At 35.5% G+C, this 26,233-nt stretch overlaps 1 protein-coding gene across 1 annotated transcript; it reads left to right on the top strand.

The window, feature by feature from the left end:
* The first annotated feature begins 431 nt into the window (after positions 1-431).
* Positions 432-25,096, top strand: LOC113742658 (uncharacterized). The gene is made up of 20 exons (XM_027270547.2): positions 432-709; positions 812-881; positions 2,835-2,877; positions 4,911-4,988; positions 5,119-5,203; positions 5,338-5,420; positions 12,135-12,192; positions 12,283-12,393; positions 12,533-12,590; positions 14,277-14,373; positions 15,281-15,316; positions 17,195-17,331; positions 19,071-19,141; positions 19,243-19,296; positions 20,313-20,455; positions 20,736-20,879; positions 21,932-22,165; positions 23,318-23,377; positions 24,365-24,625; positions 24,839-25,096. Exons 1-20 carry the CDS (start codon positions 532-534, stop codon positions 24,980-24,982), a joined length of 2,145 nt encoding a protein of 714 aa, XP_027126348.2. The 5' UTR covers positions 432-531; the 3' UTR covers positions 24,983-25,096.
* Positions 25,097-26,233: the final 1,137 nt, after the last annotated feature.

Here is a 26,233-nt window from a genome sequence, read left to right as displayed (position 1 = left end):
ATACATGTTTTTTAATCACCAATTTATCTTTCGATCTATTTGTTTTATTTCAAATATATCATATCACAAGTTAACAAAAAAAGAAAAGAAAAGAAAAGAGATAGTTTCCTATCTAAAAACACTTGTTATTGTTTCTGTAATTTAATCAACAATTGAATTAAGTATTAATAGTACAATTACTAAAGGAACATATGATGATATTATGTTCAAATTGATTAACAATCATCTAATTGCCCTCAATTGGTAAAAAATTATGAAACTATGAGGATGAAATGTGTTTTACATGAACTTTAGGGACAAAATTGGTTAAAATTATAAAATTATTAGGATGAAATATGTTCTGGATGAAATTTTAAGGACGAAATTGGTTAATACCATAAACATTAAGAATAAAAAGTGCATTTTTCCCCAAAACTGAATAAAGGCTAGCACGAAAAGGAGGCGTGTATTTCACGCCTTTTAACTCCCTCCTTCGCTAACTTGAAACAGAGGACAGCATCTCGGAGAAAGGGATTAGCAGTTGTTCCTCCTATGGCGACAACCGCAAGGCGGCCTCCTCCTCCTCCAGCCTCGGCAGCGGCCGCGGTTTCGATCTCATCAATTCCGTCAATTCTCAAAGCATATTCAATTCCTCTTATTCTCTTTGGTATCGCGCTCTTTTTCCAGCTCGTCGTCACCCCTCGCTCCTTTCCTCCTTCTCATTACGATGGTAATTCTCCGCTATTATTTTGTATATATGTTTGCATGAATTTAGAATTCGAGTATCAGTTGAGGAAAATGAAAAGTGTGATTATGCTTGAAATGAATGTAGTTTTGGGTGTAAAGAAGTATGCTTCAGTTGAAGAAGTCACTCAGGCTTACGAGAAGCTCACTTCCACATGGTAATTTCCAATTTTCGTTGGTTCTTTTTTGTTTACCTTTTGCTTTCGGCACTGTTTAGTTACTTCTCAGTTGATATCTGGCTGTAAATTGTTTTTTTCTTGTTTCTTTTTTCAAAGCATAGTCGTGTCATTTTCTTTTTTGGTACAGAAGAATTTTGAAATTGTTTGATTCAACATCTTATATGTGTTAATCTATCTTGATGTATGCCTTTCTTTTTAGTCAGTCTATTTGGGATTAGAAAGAATACCAAACTGGCAAAACTTAAGATTTATACAATATAATTTTTTGAGTTGGAATCAAATGATTAATTGAACGCTTTTCATTTAAAATTTGCAGGTTTTGTATAGTAGAAGGTACAGTCATTTTTGGGTAAAATACAGCTCAAAATGCTTTTGAACTATTATATGGGTTACATTAATTTATCTTCTGTAATATTCTCAAAGTTTCAACATTGCAAATAGATTTCAGCCTTTTTTTTCAATATTGTTTTCTGGTATTAGGGTGTTGTCACATGACTGAACTTTCTCATTTTCAATTAGGATATATGTTAGGTGGATTTGCATTCTTTCTTACCAGAAAGTAGAACCTATAAAAAGGAGATGGTTGTGGCACAAAGTACTCTTGTGCAGCTATGTCATTCTGCTACAGTGAACAAATTTTTTCTAAAACAAATCGGGTTAAATTTTTTTTTTTCTAAAACAAATTGGGTCTTGTAGCGAATTGTTGATACTTATGGGTAACAGCATTTCAAGAGACAGCTCAAAAAAAAACATCGAATGCTTTGATACTGGGATACAAAATTCCTGATTGTCACATATACTTAATGTGAGGCAATGCCATAATGCTGAACATAAATTTTCTTAGTGCCAAATCTTGTCTCATTTTGTTTTTAATTCAGTATCCACATTGTCAAATGTTGTAATCCTGACTTCGCTTTTCCAACAGTTGTAATATCCATAAATCCTTAATTAACTTTTGTTAGCATGAAAAAGTCATGATGATTTAGTTCTATATTCTTCTTTTTTGAGTTGATTTTTTCTATTGTAGCACAATTGCTGTTGTTTTACCTTTATTTGTGCTACTTCTTGAATCAATGTCGCATATCTCAATGATGATGTCTCTTTTCTATCATGAAGTTATCTTCTTTAACTTAAAATATAGCTAGCTTCTGAGTCATCCTTTTCTCACTGATCAGAAACAGCCATCGTTTTCTCTTTCACCTTACTGGTTTTGATTTATACGAGTGACATTTGTTTGAAGCATTCAGTGTCTGCATTATGATCTTGTTCTTGTACCCTCTGTACTAACTTAGTGATGTCCTCTTATTCTTCAGTCCTGTTTCCCTCTCCTTGATTTATTTGTTTCCTGTCTTTTTTGCTTCTAGCCATAGTTTTCCTCCTATGGATTCTTTGTTCGTTCAACATAGAGCTCTAAATTCTTATATGCATCTTATTCTTTTCTTCCATTGGAGCTTACTTTGTTTATGTACAAAATTTGAGTTAAATATTGTTCTTTTCGCAGCCCCAAAATCATCATATATGAAAATGTTTCGCATATATTGAAGCTAAACTGAACAAAATCATATTTTTATGTAGTCATTTTAGAAAATTGCATTTTCTGGGTTCTGACTGGGGGACGTGTATGTATTTTTGCACAGATTATGTGGATAAAGTAGCTCTTTTACCCCTAATCTTGTTCACCATCTGATGCTGTATACTTCTAAACACTATGAGGCACTAGCAGGGTTCCACGTAGATAGTCATATCGAAGTTTGTTAATCCAACCATTGTGCACCGTTCTTTGAATTATATGAATCCTGAATTTGATTTAAGATGTTTCCTCTGCTCTATTGTGCATCTATAGCTTATAGTTTAAGATTCTAGTTGCTTAGATCTTAAATTCTAGTGCTGAATTGAAAATCATATGTAACCTAATTATAATGTTATTTTTAGGGATTCAGGTGTTCCAGTTCCTTCTGTGTTCGATGCTGTTAAGGTATGTTATTTGCCTTCACTACTTAAACTTTGACCTGATATGTAAATTTATTATATCTGTATATTTTGGCCTTATGTTTCAGCATTCTAGCCAAAAACATGTCACATCTTGGTTTCTTTCTTTGAAGTATTCTGGGGAGGTGCCTAGGCATACGGAGATGAGGTTCGAGAATTACTGCAATGCACACACATGGAGACTAAAAAGAAAGCCATAAACTAGGAAAGGATAATGTGAAAAAATTGTCATGCGTCTGTCATCTCTCTCTCTCTCTCTCGTAATAATAAATTTGTGGTCTTTAAAGCAGGGTTCAAAGAGTTGGCTGAGTCTGAGTTGACTTGGCGTAGTCTTTACTGGAACTCAGCTTACTGCACTGATAATGCACCCCACATATACTGATAACACCAGACTCTGCATCTAATTGTACTTGGTGATTCCAGGCAATCATCCAAGTCAGTTCAAGATGACTTATGAACCAAAAACCATGAAATTTTGGGGCACGAGCCATGCACTTTGATGCAAAAAAGTTCAACTAAGAATTGAGGAAATAAAGTAGGGGCTGTTGACGCCAATCTCAGAATAGCTCATGTGAGAGAATTAGTTTAGGTGCACCCACCAAATTAATCCTTCTTGGTACATTTATGGAGTCTTAAGCTAGTGAGGAGGAACTATAGGAAGGATGAGATTACTATGATAATTGAGAGTAAATTGGGAGAAGCATGATAGAGGGGTTTTGGTTTCACGAGGAAAAATGGAGAGAAAAAGAAGACCACAAAATAGTAGATCCTTATGTCTAGTTTAGTCTTTGCAGATTGCAAGTTGCTAAGTTAATAGAATAAATTTTCTGCCCAACCAAGCAGACCAGAAGAGTTTTTGGCTTTTACCTTCAAAGGTTCCGCTTTTGTATAGAGGAGTTTCTTTGCCCCTTTTGACAATGGAAGATAGAGCTTTTCTTTGGGAAGAAAATTTTGGAGTTAGTTCCTTTATTTTCTTTTTGGGGGCCTCTTGAATAGTAGTTCATATGCAGTTTTAAGTTTTTGGATAAATTTTTTAAAGTGTCCCCCTCCCCCCGAGCTAATCAAGTCGAGCTTGAGCTCAAAAACATTAAGCTCGCTCGCGAGCTTGATTATATATATATATATATTTTTTTTTTATTTTTTTATTTTAATAATAAAATTACATATATATCCCTAATATTTTATTATTTGTTAAAAAATTATTATTTTATTCATTTTTAAAAACAAAATATATATATTTTTTAGCTCGACTTGAATTTGAGTCGAGCTCGAGCTTGACATTTTGAGCTCGGGCTCGAGTTCGAGTTTCATAAAATTAACTGGAGGCTTGGCTCGATTAGGCCAAAGCTTGACTCGACTCGGCTCGTTTGCACCCCTACTCGGGGGAACCCCATTGTTTAAGAAGAGGGTACTGATTTGTTAGCTTTTGAGAGAGATCCTTAATAATTTTACATTTGGAATATTAATGTTTTCAAATTTAGCAGATTCATAATTTTTCTTGTACGTATATTTAATCTACATAGGTTTTAGAATCTAATTACATCATTTTAGTAGTTTGGGCATTGATGTGCTTTACAGAGCCTCTTCAGAATGTTTGGAAAACTCCACATATCACAAGTGTGGATTATACAATGTGGAATGTTGGCATATATGTCCTTGTCCATGACTTTGAATTTTGCTCCCAAGGTTATACATATCCCAAAAGCCATGAAAGCTTTTGGATAATCCAGTAATCTGTTTATTTCTTTACCATTGTAAATTCATTGTTCAAGTATGGTATGAACTTTTGGATATGGATTTGCTTGATAACTTGTTTCTTAACTCTGTATAAACCACATTACCTTGGATGAATGTGGTCCAAAAATGATGCTGACCCTGTGTTTATCTGGAAAATCATGTCACTAAATGCTTACTAAAGCCTAAGACGAACTTGGGAGAGCTAGAAGCATCATAGTTGATCACTGGTTTATTCCTTTTTCCATTCAGTAGCAGTTCTTTTATTTAGTGTTTGTTTTGCAGGTGCAATATGCTTTTGAGCTGCTGACGAATGAATTATGGAAGAGAGATTATGACAATTTTGGGATTGATGAACAATCTGTGAGTCTATAGCTCTCAACTCCATGTTAGAGATCTTCTTTAGTGCTTAAGTTTAATGCATTCTCTATTCCTTTGTCATGTTTTTTGTCTATATTTTGATTGATCAGGTAATGTTTCTATGTCTTTGCAGCATGTGATTAACCCGGCCACTGAGCAGTATGCTGGGGCTACTGTTTCTGAAATTAAAAGTCCATTGATGGAGCCCAATTCTTTTGGTTTGTGAAGCTATTCTATTGTATCTCCTGTTCTTTATTTCCCTTTTACCTCTCCCAGTGAGAATGTCAAAGCCTTAACCTCCTTATTTATTTTGCTATGATGCATCTAATGTGATCTATTCTCTTAATTTCAGATCTTGCTGAGCATACTTTCAATGTCATTAACTCTGAAAATTTTCTGTCCCAGTTTGATAGCACAAAAGCATGGCTCATCCAGGTATCTTTACTTTTTAACATGTTGCCATTCTATGTCATGACTAAATGTGATTGATGGATGGAACACAAGCTGGCAAACACCTAGGGAAGAATATAGCCAAATATGTTTCCACTAGACAGTCTTAGACAGTAACTAACGTTGAAGAGATATTGAGCATTCACTCGAGATTGTAGCTGCCATTTAAGAAGATATGCTCACTTTTGTGTTATACAGCTAACTCAAATTTCAGCAGAACTTTCAGTTATTAATTATGCTAAAAAGTATATTTTTCATATATTTCATTGATCTATTTATACAAGTAACTAGGAGTGTGTTTGGATTGTAAGTTATTTGAAATATTTTTACTGTAGCACTTTTTGTGATGTGATGTATGTGAGATAAAAAAGTAATTGGGAAGATAAAAAGGTGTATTGGAAATTGTAATGGTGATGTCAGCAAATATATTTGGCCAAATAATTGGCTGTCCAAACACACTCTAGGTTAAATGGTCAGCCATGTACAGCTGTATATAGTCTGTAATTACAGACTATATATAGCTGTATTCTTAGACTAATTACAGCTACAGACTATATACAGCTGTATTCTTAGACTAATTACAGCAGCTATCTTAGACTAATTACATAGCTGTATTCTTAGGCTAATTACAGCTAATTCCTACCAACTCTCCCACTCAAGTTGGGGCATAGATATCACAAATGCCCAACTTGGATAGAGATGCATTGAATAAGCTACTAGTAACAACATGAGTCATAATATTAGCCAACTGATTTGAACTTCTAGTATAGGGAATTTCAATTGTCCCGGAATCAAGATTATCTTTGATGTAGTTCCTATCAATTTCAACATGCTTTGTCCGATCATGTTGAACAGGATTATTTGCAATCTTAATGGCTGCCATATTATCACAAAATAATACCATAGGACCATTTGGACCAAACCCAATCTCATTTAAGAGAATTTTCAGCCAAGAGAGTTCTGTGATAGCATGATGTATAGCTCGATATTCAGCCTCTGCACTAGATAATGAAACCACGTTCTGTTTTTTACTTTTCCAAGACACCAAGTTGCCTCCAACAAAAGCCAAATATCCAGAAGTTGATTTTCTATCCAACTTGCTACCAACAAAATCAGAGTCTGTATATCCAACAACATCAAAATGTTCGTGTTTGGAGAATAAGACACCTTTTCCTGGAGCTGATTCAAGTAAGCCAAGATTCGATTAACAGCATTCATGTGTTGATCACTTGGATTGTGCATAAACTGGCTAACAACACTGACTGCATATGCTAAATCTGGCCTGGTATGAGTTAAATAGATTAGTCTACCCATGATCCTTTGATATCTTTCCTTGTTTGTTGGAATCTGATCAAAAAAGAAGGCTAGGCCATGATTCACTTCAATCGGAGTATCTATCGGCTCACAAGCAGACATACCAGTTTCAGCTAGGAGTTCCAATGTATACTTCCTTTGGGAAAGGAAGAGTCCTTGCTTAGACCGTGATACTTCAATGCCAAGAAAATATTTAAGAGTCCCCAAATCTTTAATCTCAAATTCTTTGGCCAAGTAGCTTCGAAGGTTCTCAATTTCTTCTTTGTTATTACCTGTTACAATCATATCATCAACATAGACAAGAAGCACGGTAATATTATTGTAGTTACGTTTATAGAACAACGTATGATCTGCTGAAGCTTGCTTGAATCCATACTCCTCCATGGCATGACTCAATCTTCCAAACCATGCCCTTGGTGATTGTTTTAATCCATACAATGCCTTTTTCAGTCTGCACACCTTTCCTTCTTAGTGTAAACCCCTGAGGAGGATCCATGAAAACTTCCTCAGTCAACTCACCATGAAGAAAGGCATTCTTCACATCAAATTGTCGTAGAGGCCAGTCTAAATTAACTGCAGGTGACAATATGACACGAACAGTGTTCATCTTGGCAACCGGTGCAAATGTCTCTTGATAGTCAATACCATAGGTTTGAGTGTAGCCTTTTGCAACCAGTCTAGCTTTGTATCTTTCAACTGTCCCATCAGACTTGTATTTGACATTGAATACCCATTTACACCCTACGGTCTTCTTTCCTATTGGTAACTCAACCATTTCCCAAGTAGAATTCTTTTGGAGAGCCATCATTTCTTCTACCATTGCATCTTTCCACTTAGGATCATCAAGGGCTTCCTGAAAATGACTAGGAACATATACAGAAGACAACTGAAGAGCAAATGTCAAGTTAGCCTTAGACAAACGGTGATAGGATATAAAATCAGAAATTGGATAAGAAACATTGGAAGCTTTTGAAAAACCAAGTCTATCAGGTTCTTTTCGTTCACGAAGAGGATATCTTCTATTCTGATCAATATTAGGATATGAGTCAAGACTTTCAGAAGAAGTACATACCTTAGTGTCAATCTTGGAAGATTCATTCGATAGCATGGTAGTATCATCAAGGGAGGTACAAGAATCAGGAGGCATAACAGTGATATCTTTTGTTCTCCTAGAATATCCTTTCTTAAAGAGATGAGCTGGTCTCTCACTGTTAGTTTCAATTTTATTTTCCTGACCATCATCTACACCTAAGGATTCCCAATTTTCCTTTGCATTCTCTATACCTGAGATCCATATCCTTTTTTCTCCTAGCCATTGTTCTTCCTCTTCTTTACTTTTAATCTCCCCCTGAAGAGGAACCGCAGACATATGTCCAGAAAAATAAGACTCATTTTCACAAAATTGAACATCAATAGACACATAGTAGGTTCTTGTAGGAGGATGAAAACATTTATATCCCTTTTGTGAATTGGAATAGCTAAGGAAAACACATTTGATAGCACGAGGATCAAGTTTATCTCTATGATGAGAATGAACATGAACATAACATACACAACCAAAAACCTTTGGACAAATATTAAGAGCAGAAGGAATAGAATGAAATTTAGATAACATTCTCAAAGGGGTTTGGAAATCAATAACCTTAGCAGGCATTCAATTAATGAGGAAAACAGCAGCCATAATAGCTTCAGCCCAAAAATGTTTTGGAACATGCATGGTAAAACATAAGGCTCATGCTACTTCAAGAAAGTGACGATTTTTCCGTTCTGCTGTGCCATTCTGTTGGGGTGTGTAAACACAAGTGGTTTGATGAAGAATGCCATGTTGTATCATAAAATCAGCAAGCGATCAATTCACAAATTCATGACCATTATCAGAATGAAAAACCTTAATTCTAGTGTTGAATTGAGTAAGAATCATGTTATAAAACTGAGGAATAATATGGCAAACATCACTCTTAGATTTCATCAAATATACCCAACTGACTCTAGTACAGTCATCAATAAAAGATACAAAATATTAATGTCCTGAAGTAGAAGTAGTTGAGAAAGGACCCCACACATCAGTATAAACACATGAAAAAGGAGTGACACTTTTATTAAAACTAACTTTGAAAGGAACACGATGGTTTTTTGCATAAACGCATTGTTCACATCTTAAGCTAGAAGTTGAAATATTGGAAAATAACTTAGGAAACATATGCTCTAAATAAGAAAAAGATGGATGTCCTAGTTGACGATGCCAAAGGATTATTCTTTCTATGTCTGATGTCCCACTTTTTGTTTGAAAACCTCGAGTAGATATTGTTATGTCTCGATTGTCTTCCCAGTAATATAAACCATCCCTCTCCTTACCAATGCCAATCGTCATCTTCATAAGATTGTCCTGAAAAACACAATGAGTAGAGTGAAAAATGACAGAAAAGTTAAGATGCTTTGTTATTTTACTAATGGAGAGGAGATTATTTGAGAGTTTAGGTGCAAGTAAAACAGAGGACATAGAAAACTTTGGTGAAAGAGACACATTTCTAGCGCCTATGATTGGTTTAAAATTCCCATTAGCAACCTGTACAGACTTCACAGGTGGAGATGTAAGAGAATCAATGATAGAAGAGTTACTAGTCATGTGATCAGTAGCCCCTGAATCAATAATCCAAGTGCTAGGATGAGCAGAAATAACGGACAAACCAAAATTACCTTCTTGAGAAGATGCCCGAGACACATGAGAAGCAGAAGATGGAGTAGTGTCTATGGCAGCAACATTTTGAGCAACAGTATTATGAGCAAATTTTTTATTTTTTCTCTCAACTTGCTCAAGTTTATACCATTCTGGATAGCCATGCTTCTTCCATCCACATTAAATTGGATGGCACTAATTATCGAGTTTGGTCCAAGATTTTGGAGATGCATATTGCTGGAAGAAAAAAAAAGGGCTATATTAATGGAAAAAAAGCTGCACCAGCAGTAGATGATTCAAGTTATGATGAATGGGAAGCTGAAGATTCTCTTGTCAAATCTTGGCTCATTAATTCAATGAGTGATAATCTGATATCTCACTTTGTACAATGCGGCACAGCAAAGGAAGTTTGGGATGCTGTAAAAAGAAGTTACCTTGATGTATCAGATTCCTCTGAAGTTTATGAACTAATGAAGAAGACTTTTCATTTACAAGAAGATGGTCGGCCTCTAGCAGAATATTACAATGAATTAAACTCAACCTTTATGGAGCTCGATTATCGACGGCCCAATGACATGACATGTGCGGCTGATATTGAAAAATATAGAAATCGTATTGCCGAAGATCGAGTTTATATTTTTCTTGCTGGGCTTGATAATAAGTTAGATCAAGTTCGCAGCCGTGTTCTAGGTACTTCTCCTTTACCAAGATTAGAAGAAGTCTACTTCATGGTTCGTCGAGAACTACAAAGACAAGTTGCCATGGGAGCAGAATCACACTTTGAGGCTTCAGCTCTAACTGCTCAAAAGAGCACTCCTATTGCCATTAATGGAAATTCTACAGCCTCTCAGTCTCGATTTTGCACCTACTGCTTGCTCTGATACCAAGTTATTAATTATGCTAAAAAGTATATTTTTCATATATTTCATTGATCTATTTATACAAGTAACTAGGTTAAATGGTCAGCCATGTACAGCTGTATATAGTCTGTAACTACAGACTATATACAGCTGTATTCTTAGACTAATTACAGCAGCTATCTTAGACTAATTACATAGTTGTATTCTTAGACTAATTACAGCTAATTCCTATCAACTCTTTCTTTTAACAATTAGAGGATTTGGATTTATAACACAAGGTAATATGAGAAAGCTATATCCTAAAAGATGATATAAAAAAATTACTGACTGTACTTGTCAAAAACAGAATTACTTGGTTGGAGATGATTTATATGATTCTGGTCTATGCTGCTGTAAAAAGGAAGCATTCCACCATCTGCTAATATAGTAACCAAAGGTTTATGTCTAATAACTGAGAATGTATGTCCAATACCAATCAAATTAAGCAAATGTCATTCTGCTGAATCATGATAATCACCAATGGGTGTTTATTTAGTGACAGCACTTTATGTGATTTGTGTTAAAGTTTATGAATTTGTTTTATAGTTTCTTTGTATAATGATGAAACAATTTTCTATGTTATAAGAAAAACTATTTTCTTCATCAGTGTGTTCCTGATTTAAAACTGAATGGACTTTGATGACTATTGAAATTACAGAGAATTCTAAATTAACTTCTACTTTGATAAAAAATAGATTTTCTAAGTTTCATTTTAGGCGGTCTGGTAATTGATTCGAAGCACTTTATGTTTTCTTTTGAAAGATTTTAGTTTCTCTCTCTTACACATGCCGACAGATATAGACATAGACTTGAGACACTCACCTTGATTTATCTCCCTTGGTGTACTACTGTTTTTCTTGTTTTAAACAGTATTCTGATGCTACAAGAGCTTGAACCACGGACAGTCTTCGCATTTCATGAGATCACCCTTTATCTGGTGCATCTATGCATAGTATCAAATTTGTATCACCACAGGCCTCAAATGTTTTATCATGCTATATCTTATGGGTATTGATATATTCTAATTAACACTTTCTGGTTTATTGTTGAAAATTCATTGATTTGGCAAAGTAAGTATTTATGTCTGTAAATCCCATGCTTAGCTATGATCCTTATTAGCAATCAATACTGGACACAAGCATCTGTATCTGAAGAGATAATATGATAGAAGCGGTTACATATTTCTTAGAAATGCACACACAGAAAAGAAGAATATGACACGTCTTCCTTATTTTGTCTCTCTAAAAACTAACAGAGGTTAAGCAGAAAACGGTAAAGTTGCAAACAAAAAGAAGGGGGAAAAGATAGAAATACTGCTTGGCTGGATATCATCTGAATTTTTTATGAAATGGGCTGGAGTAGGTGGTAAGGACTGGAAGCAGCCTGAATTCTAATGATTATGAAAGTCATACTAAGTTTTTTTTTTTTTCCACTTGGCACGAGAAGAATGGACATCGTAACAGTTTTTTTATGTCTTGGGATGTTACTGAAGATATTGATCTCTTATCAGTTAAACAGAGAGTGATAAATATAAGTTCCATTTGACATCCTTTCTACTGATGATTAGTCATCAGTAGTTCCTTTTCAAACAATGCATAAAAATGCTATTTGTTGGATCCCCTAACCAATATTTTGAGCCTTTCAATTATCAGGCTTGCAAGTGATTTTTTGTTGTAGAAGTTGAAATAATACCTTGTACTGAGGTCATTATGTTGTGGATTTACATTTATTTTTTATTGGAAGATACGTCTGCACATTTTACTGATCCTTTTTGATTTGCCTTATTTGCTTCTTGAAATTTCATATCAGGTTTTCTCATTTGGGAGCAACCGCTGTGCGAATTTTTCTAACAACTGGAAACACATTGGTAGATTATTGCATCGTTGTCTGTTATAAATGTCTGTATAGATGGTACCTTTTCATTGTGAGGTGCAATCTTACTTCTTGACCACTGCAGTTACTTTGCTTGATGGGGTTGCAAATTCCGGAATGGTCGAACTTGGTGATGTCCGTCTTGCTGCATACTTAGCTGAGAAAAAGCCAAGTGGACATCCTTTCTTTAAAAATGGTCAGCATTCTGCAAAATTTATTTATTCATATATTGTAAAAATATGCTAAATATGTTTAAATGTTGTTCTCCATTTAGCACTCTTATGTTCATATTCTTGTTTTCTGTGCTCCTGCTGACTTATTTGGCATGGATACAGGTCTTCCCACACTTCTGGCCTTTCCCCCTGGCTGCAGCAGTTCCCGTTGTCTTCATAGGTGAGTTTTGTGATGACTGAATTGGATAGAATGCTTTGACCCACAGGCTTCTGAAATTTCATTTCATAAGTTGTTAAAGTTTTTTGTAGCCCTTTGCTCTTTTTTGTTTGTGTAGCAGTTTTGAGAACTGTTTGTCATAGCATTTTTGTTAACTGCAGGGCTCTTTGATAACTTCTATGTGTCTTAGTATCTTTTTCGCTACGTCGAATGAAACACTTGTTCTTCTATTTTAAAAAATTTAGCATTAACTAAGAACAAATACAGTAGTCCTTTACCCTAATAACCAAGAAAGTATGCTGTAACTAAATTTGATTATACTCATCTGTTAACAGACTATTGGAAGATAAAAGCCTACATTTTGAAAAATAACTAAAGCTCTAAAAGAAGGGGATAGGAGAGATGAAGTGTTTGGAGTATGATGGGGATTGAGGGCAGGAGATCGAGTCCAGGGTTGTGGTTTCAGCAAGGCAGCTGCTAAGAGGAGGAGGATTTGGGGGCTGCTGTTGAAGATGGTGTCAGCAAAAGGGAGGAAGAAGGTATTGTGGATCAGAGGATGGGGATTGCGGATGTTAGCTGCAACTGGAGAGGATAAGTGAAGTGGTGAGGTGTTTATATACTGGAAAAGGGAATAGCGAAGAGAGGGATATTGGTAAGTGAAAGGCAAGAAAGGGAGAGCAGAAAAAGAGAGGGGGATGAAAGGATGGGAAAGAGAGGTCTGGGGAGGAAGAACTTGAGAAAAGACGGAGAATAGAAGAGTTAAAGGAGAAGGATATATTAGGGGGGGAGGGAGAGAGAGAGGAACTATTGCAGTCTAGTGACATTTGAACGCTTATTAAAGCAAGAAAGCTCCTACCAAACACCGTTTTCAATTACCCTCTGTGCAATTCGTTGAACAGAAACAGAGAAACAAGAAACATAAATGTTACCATACAGTCATGTTGCATAAGTTCTGATAAAACATACTGTATTACTTAGAGGAAACCCGTTTCTAAGTTTTTTGCAATAATTTCTGTAATCTTTTATAATGACCAACACCCCCTTATTTTCTTTCACAAAACTAACCTCTTGTTGAGACAAGAATTATCTTGAAATTCAACAAATCAATCCCCAAAGCCACAAAATCAACCCGTTACACCTAGAATTATCATATAAATGATGATGATACTGATAATTTCCCCACAATTTAAGCATCAAAAAGATGGGTAAGGAAAAACTGACTTATTTTGCAAGTTAATCCCTTCCAGCCGGAGAAATATAGATGCCCCGTATCCACTAGCTCTAATTCTTTCAATTAAAGGGGGATGCTACTCTGGCCCTTGTAAATACCCCCTATTTGAATAAGGCATCTGAGTAAGACTAGCATCTCCTCCATTGCCAAGCTATGCTCAATCGTGTACTTCCTATTTTCCAAAACTTTACCAATAACCTTACTTTTTGAAAGGGGGCTGTGGATGGGGGATGGGACCATGTTCGTGGCAAGAGGTTCTATGTTTTGAACAGTCTAGCTGAAAGCAGGCTTCAATTGTACAAACCTCGAACAGTTCGAACAAACACTGTTGTTCTCTCTCTCTCTGGGTTAAAGTGGAAAACAGGAAACATAAACATTTTCAAATGGCTTGGAGTGTGCTATACCCTTCTTGTTTGGTGTCACGAATATTTTGTTTATTATTTTGGCTATTTTGGTAGGTATGGTGGACAACTCTCTGTTGATGCAATTACTGATTGGTTGGCGACATCAATTCTAGGTTTGCCACGGATTTTGTACTACTCTAAGGAGTCAATGGTAATTGGATAAGTTCTCTAAGGGCTAATGTTGCTATAACAGCTTAGCTTTTCATGTTCTTTTGATTACCAACTTGTTTCCACTGAATTGTGCTGATCGATTTAATGTCTGGAGTGCTAAAAATAATGATTGGTTGACGAATTGCTTGTCAAAACCCTTAATGAGATTGTAGCATTTTCAGAAAGTGAAACTTTGTCATTGATTTTGCATTCCATTGATATTCTATTGGGTTTATCATGTTTTTCTTTTTGTCTGCGGATTTTGGTTGCTAAGAACCACCTTGTTTCTGTTGGTGGATGTCCTTGTTTTTGGTGATACCAAAAAAGGTGGTGGAATTTGATATAAAGATGTTACGAAGGACCGACTGCACCAATGTGGAAAGTTAAAGGTGTTGCTTTTTTAAGTAGGAAATATATGTTTAATGGATCTGAATCAAGTAGCCATATATTGTCAAATTTTTTCACTGAAGTTTTTTTTTTTTTTTCATAGTGCCTCTATCATGAAAGAATTGAAGTTGCATAACAGGTCTCACAGCTTGTAATTGAGCACACAGGCGAAGATTGATTTGTAGTTAGAGGAACAGTATGTGACTAAAAGATTGATTATTCTAACTTAGACTAAAGATGAGACTTTATATGGTGGTTCCTGGTGTTTGATGTTGTTGTGGTGTGTAGTTGGCTTTCTTTTGCTATGTAATAATTACAAACAGGAATGGATGGAGGTGTTTGTGTGAAAATTGTTTTTTTCTCATTTCTAAGGGATCTCTGAAGTTGGTGGGCAAGAAATTCCACTGGAGGCCTGTTATTGTAGTATTAGCTCAATTGCTTTCTTACGCTTTAGCAGCTCTATAAACCCCGACATTTCTTTGTTTGGTATTGATGTTATCCCCACCTGCCCCCTCTTACAGGTACAAAATTTTCTTGCTAAAAGTAAGCCTCATAAGGTACAATTTCTCTCTAGCCCTTGGTGGCACTTTTTTTTTTTCCTGCTTATGATATTTTTAGTGCTTTTTCTTTCATTTGTATGTGTCAATTTTGGATATCTACTTTATAATTTTATCTGTTATAATTGCCTACTTGGAGGATTTTTCCTGTTGGGTGCAGTGTGAATTGATTGCATAATTTTGAGAAAGATGCATCTTCTCATGTTGTATTATAAGAACAGCTAAGTAGAATTTCAGAACATGGTGGCCAAGTGAACAATTCTTAGTCAGACTGGTACTAGTTAGGATGTCACATTTGGGGTTATTCTAGTAGCTCAGCCTTATTGATGAGCTCTCTGAATTACTTTGATAAGTCAATTGCTTCTTCAAAGGGATAGCCTATTTTCACTTTTCTGCTTATCATCCATGTCTGTTTGTTTACCCTCTTATCTGGAAATTAAAAGGTAATTAGTTCTGTTCAAGTATAGTGATGATCAAAGGATTTAAGCCAAGATGCAAAATCATCCAACTCCTTTATCTTAGACTCATTGCTAGTCGCATGGCCTGGACTTGCCTAGTTGCTTGGGCTGTAACTGAATGGCTTATTTTTACTGCCTCGTGGATAGTAAATTGAATTTCCTCAATGCTACTATAATTCCACCTACTCCTGAAAGATGAGGAACCCTGGTATCAAGGGCCTGAAAAAATATTAGGTCCAATAGAAAATTATCAGTTATAATTGCTTAAGACAATGTGTAAACTAAAACAACAGATGTAGACGCTAATCCAACAACTGGCAATGCTTGTACTCCTCTTTGCCCTGCATGCTACTATTTTTAAAAATTTGTGGCCTGTTAGCTTTTGAGGGAATAAACTAAGAAATAACACCTTAATTAGTGTTGCAAAAAAAAAAAAGGCTTACAAAAGACTTCTATTGAAGGCTGAAAATAACCTTATGTTCTTCATTCATCAACTAACTATTTATAGCGTTTACATGAAACAAACTAACATAATTTCTAACTAACAAATCGCCATAAAAATCTCAAGAAAACTACTTGTTGACAAATTAACATAATCTTAATCTTAGCAAAAATATTTGTTAACAACTTAAACATGATTTTCAGTTAACAAATGTCCTAACAACAACATTTATTCAGCAATTAACTAACTTATTCTACTACCGAATGAATCTAGAAAAATCTGCAAAAGTTGGCATATCTCAACAATAGACGCTAATAAAACTACATTCCATGCTTGTCTTTTCACCCTGCACCTCCTAGCTTCTTAAATGTTTCACAAGTTTCAAGCTTCAAGCTTCAGTACACAATTTTTAAATCGGAGGATCCAGATGTGAACTGTCAAGTGCAATTGCACCTAAAATTGTCGAGACTCCTTTCCCACATTCTGTTGTCAAATATATTTTTCTCTTGGACTTTTTAAACTTTATTTGGTATATGTAAGCTATTTTCAACCATTTGACAGTACCAATATCGTAGACAAACCATGATATCGTATGATGATGACCGTCAATGATGAAATTGGAAGTAAACAAATTGATTCTTCACTTTATTGAAGACGAGAATGCTTACATATCCCATATTTACATGGTTGACATGCCTATTGGGAGGTGTAAAAATACAATCTACATCATGGTTATCATTTAATGCTTCAGGCATCCTTTTTTTTTTTTGGTGCCAAGTGAAAAAGTAAAGCCTGTTTCATGTAGCCAGATTCAACATTATTTTCTCGTTTATGTGCCTATTTGGCATATTTATTGCTTTCTAGAATTGGAGAAAGGTAACGCATTTTTCAGGGTTATTTGACATTCTATTGTCCTTGATTTATAAATCGTTTTTTACGTGGTTAGTGTTTTATATCTTCCTTTCTTCTGGCTGATAGGTTAGAGTTATCTTCTTCTCAAGATCAGGAGAACGAGCCACCCCGTTTATCCGTCAAGCTGCTAAATATTATTGGACCTATGCTGCTTTTGCATTTGCTCGATGGGATGAAGGCGATTCTTCTTTATGGTGGAACATGTATGTCTGTGCTTACATGCTTTTTAAAGTTCTTTAATTGAAGAACCCTTTTCTTTTCTTTCTTGGTTCTAGGCTCATTGCGGTTCCCTGCTTTCGTTTGTGCTTTTGTCATTTATGCCTCAGAGAAATTATCTATGTTTTCCCACATTGAATAACTGCTCTTGTGTGTATAGTCCTTTATTGCCCAGATGATCTTAGGTTTAAACTATTCTACAATTTGTATCTTTTAATTTTCTCCCCTTTTCTGGAGGAAAGATTTGGCTTCTCTAGCTATAATTTATTGTCTTAGGACAACCCTCAATTTGCACTTTTGGCTAACAAATGGCCAAGCATTTTGAGTTCTAAAATTTTGCAGTTTATTGCTCCCCTGTATTTGCACTTTGAGCTGACAAATGGATGACTTGAGAACCTTTCATGAGAATTGTTTCTCAGTGCACAAATGAATTTAGACTAATTGCTTTTCTTGCAAAATCAACAATCTGTGGAAACTGAGAGCAGAGTTTTGGTAGTACAATTTTTGTTATGAATGTGTCATATCATTGTCACAATTTTGATTTTGTCAACTCTTGTTTGAGTCAAATATTCCATGATGACTCTGGGTAGTTAAAACTATTGTTACTTTTATCCTTCTTTAAGTACTTAAATCTCGTTCTAGCCATCGTAAGGCATGCATAAGCTACTCAGTTCAGGTTTCTATGACCGTTATTAGAAAACATAATGTGAAAATGGTGTAATTGCAGTTTAGATTCAGTATTTGTCTGTTTGTCGCCCTTAATTTTTTTTAACCAAAAAATATTTTTACATAATTTAATGTTCACTGGCAACTAAATGCAAAACTTGAATCTCTCGTGTTTATACCTCTTTTGCTTTTCTCATTATCTTGCTCAGAAACAGGAAGCAAAAATATGCAGTTCCATCAGCCATAACAAAGATGGTACTTGTAACTGATATAGACTGAGAATGGGAAAGATGCTTAATTTTTGTTTTCCCAATTTTTCATTATAACATGAGAGCAACGGAGATTCTGCATGGTTGATGTGGAATGAAAAGGAGTCATAGGTCCTGTTACATGATCATTGGGTAAATAGTTTTTGTCGTGTCACTTTTGTGGGTCAGAGTGTGTCCTTGTGCACTATAACATTGCACCTGACATTATTGAACCCCTGATTTTTTTCATTTTTACTCCCTCCGTCCCAAAATAAGGGACGTTTTTGGGGATTCTAACTTATTATGCACAGTTCAATCAATTTGAATGTGAGACATTTTTTTCCAATCGTGCCCCTTTGACCGATATCAAATCTTAATTGCTGTCTATGGTGATGTGAAAAGAATCTGTGGGTCCATGTAAAATGTAAGCTCTTTTTCATGCTGTTGCCAAGCACGCGCCTATTTATGGCCATCAAAATTTTTGGTGCTGTCCACGCACCTTTTTTTTGGATGTCTATTTTTTGCTTTTGTGGGTTCCATCATACTTATTTTTTATTTTATCAATGTCTCTTTTGAGGCTACAAATGGAATGTTAGAGAAAAAAATTGTAGTGTGACTCAAATTTTGGGACATGAAAAAAGGTGAACTATGACAATAACAATGGGACGGAGGGAGTACTTCATACGGAAATCTACGGTATTTTTTTAAAATATTTTTTCTTGAACAATGGAAAACCTTTCTCTTGCAGCATAAATATGGGTCTGTTCAGTGTATCAAACGCATTTCACTGAAGTTCTTTTCATTTCTAACAGGTTTGGGGTTGAATCTGCTCCAGCCATTGTAATACTTAAAGATCCTGGTGTCAAACCCACTATTTACTATGGCATGTTCTTTCCTTATGTCCCTTTTGAGAGACCATAGTAGCTGCTGTGAAAGTAGCATGGCATGATTTATTGACAAGCTTTAGGTGCTTGTATCTTGCAGGATCAATCAACAATTCGATGTTTATAGATATCATGGAGAATAACAAATATCATGGTATACTTGTTTTAGTACAGTTTTATTAAGTCTTTCTGCATGAAGTTTACCATGTTTGAACAATTCTCTTTGTCAGATATTCCTCCTGTCACTAGTCAATGGGTTCTGCTATTACGGCATCTGTCATCTCAGATAAACTACAAACTTAATCCTTGTGATATGTGTTTTTCAGCTGCTGGTTTCAACCATGTTATTCATTCTCATGCTTAAGTCTGTTCTCAGTTTTATAGTCGAATTATATGGTGAAGTTTTTAAATTATCCATGTTTCTCTTCATAAACTGATAAGTATGTTTTTGTTTATGTTAAGGGTTTTGAAAGTTGACTGTGGTAACAATCATTGTTTCCTGACAAGGACCTTTGAATAAACCTGGTTCCAATGTAAAGATTGCTTATTCATGCACCATAATAAAATCTGCATTTTAACAACATAGAGGGCTGTTATTGTTTTGGTTTGTTAAGAAGCATTTTAAGCTTAGTTAAAGTTCAGCTTTAGAGTTTGTTACTGTTGTTAATCCTTTCACCAAGTCCTTTTCGTGAAAAAACTTATTTTTATGTTTTCATTTTACTGAATTTTTTCTGATTAAATGTTCCCATGATTATCTTGCTTACCTCCAGTTAAAGACCTAACTTGTCTTCCTTAGAGTAAGATAACTTATCCAAGCTTTCTGTAAATGGACTAGCTGGTGCTGTACCCTTAATTTGAAAGGATCACTGGATAGGCAAACGTCATTTTTCCTGTAAGAAGAGAAAAGGTTTTCAATGTAGAGTCTGGATTAAAGAAGGATTACTTGGCTTCTGTTGGCTTCCAAAATCTGAAGCTTTCTAGGATTACTTGGTACCTTTGTTCCCTTACCTAGAACAATGTGTTCATTTTGTCCTAAACCAAAAAAGAAATGGAAATAGGACTAGAAATGCAAGACTCCAGAACTTCTGCCTTACTTGTTCATTGCATGCTGTGCTGAACCTGAGTAAGATATGACAATGGATGGTTTTGCTTTTTGATGTATGGTTTCAGTGCTTCCCCAGCTAAGGAGTGTCACTTCAATGGAGTTGGGTTGTGATGCTCGAGGTTACTCTCGTGCTGGAAGTGAGATGAGGATTTGGTATTGTGTCATCCTTGCTGGAAGGCTGAGCCAAGAACTAAATAAAATGCGTGAAGTGAGCTTCCTTTCCTTGTTATCTTTTGTTAAGTCAATATCTGGATGCTAGTTGATATCTAAGTGTGATACATACCTGAAGCTACAGATTTAAGATAAGACATTTATGTGATTCCATTTGTGATGCAAACTATTCCAAGTGAGTGAAATCAGTAATACTTTAAAAATAATGGCAAGGAAATACTGTAAACTGAATATGCAGAGACAAAGATTTTTGTGACACAAAGGTGCTGTCAAATTTTGTTTTATATAGTAAATGGTGTCATTACACTTGGTCAAAGACCATTCGCAGGGTACAAGAGACACTGAACAATAATGGTGGTGAGTTGAACACTCTTGATCAAGATTCTCTGTCTACACCAGCAGCTCTTGCTGTGAAACAAAAGCGATTGACGTTTACCTGGCTTGACGGGGAGGCACAGCAAGTTAGTTTCTCTTCATATTTTTCTTTGCTTTTGGTTGTTGATCTGTTCAAATCTTCCAGAACATGGATTGCATCTTTTGAAGTTATAAATCAAGATTTGGCAGTTAAGTAAATTGTGAGGCTATGAATGTGATTTCCTAGAGAAAATGTAGGCATTTAAGAACAGTGCGGAAGTTGTGTTTTGTTCTGTTAATGTGTAGCAAGCATATTCCTTAACAAGTTTTCTAACCTCCATCATATATTGAAACCATGGAAGTTGCTGCTGATTTTTTGTCACTACTCCTATTCTATAGGTCTTGCATTTCAATTTTGTTATTCTGGAAGATTGACACCCCACAGCTGTGTAGTTTAGACTGCAAGAGATTATGTGTAAAGTGGTATATAGTTTATGCAGGGCCAGAAACTTCAGTATAAAGGTGATTAAAACCAGATTGATTGTGGATGCCTGTGTATGGGTATCTCTAGTCTTTCCTGCTCTTGAAAATTTACTAGGCAGTATAGGGTTATAAGTGTTCAGCATCCATCTGAGTAGTTATTTTGTTCTAAAAAAGCTTTGAGTTAATGCATTTATAAACTCCAAGATCAGAACTGGCAGAATGCAAATGTTTTATTTTCTGTGGATATAAGCTTTCAGATGCACCTTTTCAGTTTAATTTTCATCTGTGCTAAAATTAGGTTATAATTATCCCAAGTTGCTTGGCTCGCCAATGGAGTGTACTAAGGGCTAGGGGACGATTTAAAGATTTCCATGTGAAGAAGACTTCAGTATCATAAAATTTATGATGGTTATAATTGCATGAAGATTGTATGGTTATTGGACCTCCAGAAGAGGGCGTGTAGCTTTATGTCTTGTGTGTGGATCATGTAGATGTTATTAACAATCATGCCCAGTAAGGTTGTAGCATATCAGGTTTTCTTTTCATTCTTGGGATATATATTACATGCTCCAACAATTCGATTGTTTTGCACAATTATTAATATGAGATGCAGCTTTTTTTACCAGTCATTTACTGGTGCTCTTAAATTGATGGCTGACATATCTCCAATTTTTAGAAATATTGTTTCTTCCATGTAAATTCTGAAGACAGCTATGAAACTTGTGGAACAAGAAGGGCTATGATAGATGTACCGCGTTTGCTAATTGTACGATATGAGCGGAATGAAACAGAGGATGAAGTGAAAATTGAAAGGCAGCCAAGAAACATGTTTGAGGCATTGCATCACAGTGAACCAGATCCTGCATCTCAACTAGTGGCAAAGTACAATGGTCCAGATGAAAGTACAGAGGTTTGAATTTTTCATAAGCTTGTAGTTTTAAGCATCTAAATTGAACTAGTGCTTGACCTTAAATAACGGCATCAGTTAATGCTATGGTTTTTGCAATTCTTTTTTATTGGACTGATCTACTTTGCGCTCTTATACCAAACAGCTTTTCTCCTTTGTATCCTCAACTGTACTTTGGGACTTTTTGCACCTAAGCTCTGATTTTGGGTGCTTTGCTCCCTAAATTATCAAATACTCCCAAATGTACCACAATCACTAGCAGTGCTAACCTTGATTAATACAAGCATTGCATGAGACTGTCAGCACCTTTTCTGGGTGTATATTGATCAAAGAAAACAACAGGATTGACGATAATATCTTTTCGACGTGATCATAAATCTTTAATCTTCATATTCTCAGAGACAAACTTGTTCATTTGCACTATAAGAATAAACTAAATGCAACTTTGTTCAAGAACAGATTGATATGAAAATCTGAAGATTTGGGTATTAAATCAAACCAAAGGTTGAAATTATCAGTTAATTATCCCTCGCTTTCTGCATAGCTTCACAGATTTATCCAAATTGCCATCTGATTTTGGAGTGATCCTGGTGGTGGAGTATAGCTGTGGGTGACAGCCAGTTGAGTTGATGCAGTATTTTCACTCCTAAACTCGGTCCTCTCTGCCTCTCCCCAAAGGAAATTTGGTAGTATCGCTATAGAAACTTCGAGAATTGGAACAGCAACTGTCCAGAACTGTCATGGACTCTTCTGCTTTCATCGTCTAATAAAGCACTTTCGAAAATATTACACCACTTGCTGCTCAAAAATGGACCATGCACTAAAAAATCATTAGTCCAGTGTTTTCTTGTCCAACTTTCTTGGATGCCTTTGGTAAATAAGCACATGAATGTCCCCTGCATTTTGTCTGTTATTATGTGTAGCACATAAGCAATTAAACTACATTAGGGCATATCGTGTTTAGGCCGAGTACAGTGAGAATGGCCAAAGAGCTTAAGGGTGCAAACTGGAATTTGTTGCCTTCTATTATCTACTGAAAGTGCTTGTTTTATGGGCATTTCTGTATGTTGAGAAACTATGAATAATCATATTCGTGAATTGTTCCTGATGGCTTATTTCAAATTCTTCTGAAATATTGTGGATGTTTATTGGCAGATCATAAGTTGGATTTCCAGGACAATAGAAGATGGAGACTCCAGAAATCTCCCTCCTTTTGTAAGTCAACTGGCAAAAACATCTCAACGAGTCCTCAGAGGATTCTTTGTATTGACTTCTTCTCCTTGTGTATTTATATGATGCTAATTAGCTGCTCCTCTTATTCTTTTTGGGGTTGTGTTTGGGTTCTCTTTCTTCTGTCATTCTGTTTTTGGTGAACAATTGCACGGTAGCTAGTTCTTAATTAAACCTGGAATGTTCTTCCTTTGCATTAGTACTCATTTTGAATAAGAGATGCAGACGCGTATATTTTGTATTTTACAAATTCTACATTGGTTGACTGGTAACTTCTTAGTTACTTAAAACGTTGTCAGATGGTCATTGTGTTCATCTTGATAATTTGGCGCCAATATTGTTGACTTTAAGGTGACACTTTATTATGCTTCTGCTATAAGCAACACAAACTTTTATGCTTATAGCAGGCTGGCAAATGGATATTATTATTCAAAATATACTTTGTCCTAGATAGTCCCTTAGTTTACTTTAGCAATCTTGTCTTTTTTGTGTCTTGATTGTACTTTTGGATTTCTGTCATATTGATATCATTAAGTCTAAACTCCAAATCGCTAAGGCTATGTGCAAGTGTGTTTGGATTTGAACCATACATCTGTACGTAGGCAAGTAGGGAAAGGCAAGTCTTGAAGCAATTCTAAAGGTGCTTAATTTTGACCTCGGGGATACAAGTCGGGAGCAACTTTCTCTTTTGCTTTCAAGGGTGAGGCTGTGTAACCTCCTAGGATGTCGTGCGTTTCTAACCATGGTCGTGGGAGTCCCCATTGGATGGACTTTTTATGCATGCATATGCATGCTAGGATTTCAACTCAAAAACCTTTATCAGTTTGTTACTTGTGCAAATGAAATGGGTAAAAGATGCTTATTTTCCCTTGCTTGATATCCTTTCGTAGATGAGCTAATTCAGTTGTCTGAGACAGGTTTGCTCTGTCCATGCTGTCTTTTTGACAGTGAAGTATTCTGTCCATCTTGCAGAGAACACAATGTCCTGAGCTGGTTCCTGAGGATTCAGATCCCTTATGGCAAGCAGGTTCTGAGAAAATTATTTCTTCGAGCAAGGACTTGAAGTATAAGATCACTTCCTTCATAAATCAAATGCATAACCAATTAGGTGATCCAAGGATTGGACCAGTTTTACTTTTGGTGGCATTGATGTTGTGTGGGCGCACCTGGCTGCAGAGAAGCCAACCAACTCCGAAGAATGAGCCAAACACTTCAAATGAATCGAGTGATAAGGTTAGTCAGAGTAATTGTCTATTTGCTAATTTGAGACTCGGTAGTTCATTCGTTCCAATAAGTTGTTCATTAGGTCATTCACTTAATATTGGTGTAATACTAGTAGTAGAGCTCAACCCCATTCACATTTAGTTGCAGTCAAGTTCAATTACGCATTGGTTCAGCTACCCATGTAATGTATTTCTTTTTCTTCTTATGAATTTCCTGTTGCAGGATAAGGTTAGGCAAAATCGCGAGACTCGTCCAAGAAATAACCCTACTCGTCCAAGAAACGACCTTATTCCTCCTTCAGTCACTGATGTGGAACCTAAGGATGCTCAACAAGTGCAATTTTCAGGCTCAGATTCAGACAATTAGGAAAACGTAGCTAGCATTTAAATTCAAAGAAGTAAGGAGAACTTTTTGGCCACACTTTCTGTAAACTAATTTTGAGTCCACTTTTCAGTTAATAGTCAATATTTCTTCTTCCAACCCGGGGATCATAGGTTTCATCCATTTTTGAGTTTTCTCAATCCCATAAATCAGTAATGACTTGTTAAGGTTTTTAAATGACGTCACATACGATGCTAGAATGCCATTAACTACTATTTTGAAAGACGGAAGGCTTCGGAATACTTCCAAAGTACAGTTTCTTTGCAATAGGAGACTCTGGAATACTCCAGATCAGGTTGGCCTATCTAAGCCGTCAACAACTCTTGCAATTGAATTCTTAGTTAATGTGAAATCATCAAATTTTTGCTGGACTAGTATTTGGCAATGTCAAGTAAGTAGTTCGCCATAGTCTTGCCCTAATCTTAAAATGCAACTGCTACTGCTTCAAAAATTAAAAAAAAATGCGACTACTGATGTAATTGTAAATTTGTAATCCATATGAATGTCATATATAAAGCAGACAATGCTTTTTGTATGCAAGCTGATACCTGTAGGTGGGTAAAAGAAAGAGAGAATTGTAGTTTTGATTTCAAATATTTGGGGTATGGGCGTTTCTATCTCCTAAAATTTGAAAGAAAGCAAAGATATAGTTTCAAATGTTTCAGTTTCTAAGCATATTGAATCCAATTGACTGATTTTTATCAATTGCCACTAACATCCATTCACGTGCTATTACGTTCCAGCAATTAATTTTTAAAAAAAGAATTTAAAAAAAGCTGAAAAAAATATTGCGGCCATACTTTATAGTAAAAAAGGACTAGTTACTCGCATAGTGATCCCATGAGTAATTAGATTTAGACTAGAAATACAAGACTTCGGTTGACAAAAAAAAAAATTTAGGTTAAAGACTAATTATTCATTTGATCCGCATATGAGTAATTAGTCATCTTTTATTCCAATTATGGCTAACGATTAATATTTTTATTTATTTTTAAAATTTTTTAATAATTAGTTGCCAACACGTGACTTGATTCCGGTAGTAATTGGTAAAAATCAGTCATTAGGATTGAATGTGCATAGAAAGGGAAATATTTGGGACTAAAACTACAATTCTCTCTAAAAGAAATGTGTCATGGCATGACTGAACATTTAACCCAATAATAAGTATATGAAAACCTCACGGGATAATGCCATAGAACATTGGCACAATGTATCCAATGTATCCTGTTAATGTCC

This window comes from Coffea arabica, chromosome 4e, assembly GCF_036785885.1.
Source record: "Coffea arabica cultivar ET-39 chromosome 4e, Coffea Arabica ET-39 HiFi, whole genome shotgun sequence".
Taxonomy (NCBI): domain Eukaryota; kingdom Viridiplantae; phylum Streptophyta; class Magnoliopsida; order Gentianales; family Rubiaceae; genus Coffea; species Coffea arabica.
Note: the sequence above shows the minus strand (reverse complement) of the source record. Positions and strands in the feature narration are given on the sequence as shown.

Coding starts and splice junctions, on each gene's coding strand:
- LOC113742658 (XM_027270547.2), top strand. CDS start 532: ATGGCGACAACCGCAAGGCGGCCTCCTCCTCCTCCAGCCTCGGCAGCG. Junction 19,297..20,312: donor GGAGAATAACAAATATCATG/GTATACTTGTTT, acceptor GTATGGTTTCAG/TGCTTCCCCAGCTAAGGAGT. Junction 22,166..23,317: donor GTCCAGATGAAAGTACAGAG/GTTTGAATTTTT, acceptor GTTTATTGGCAG/ATCATAAGTTGGATTTCCAG.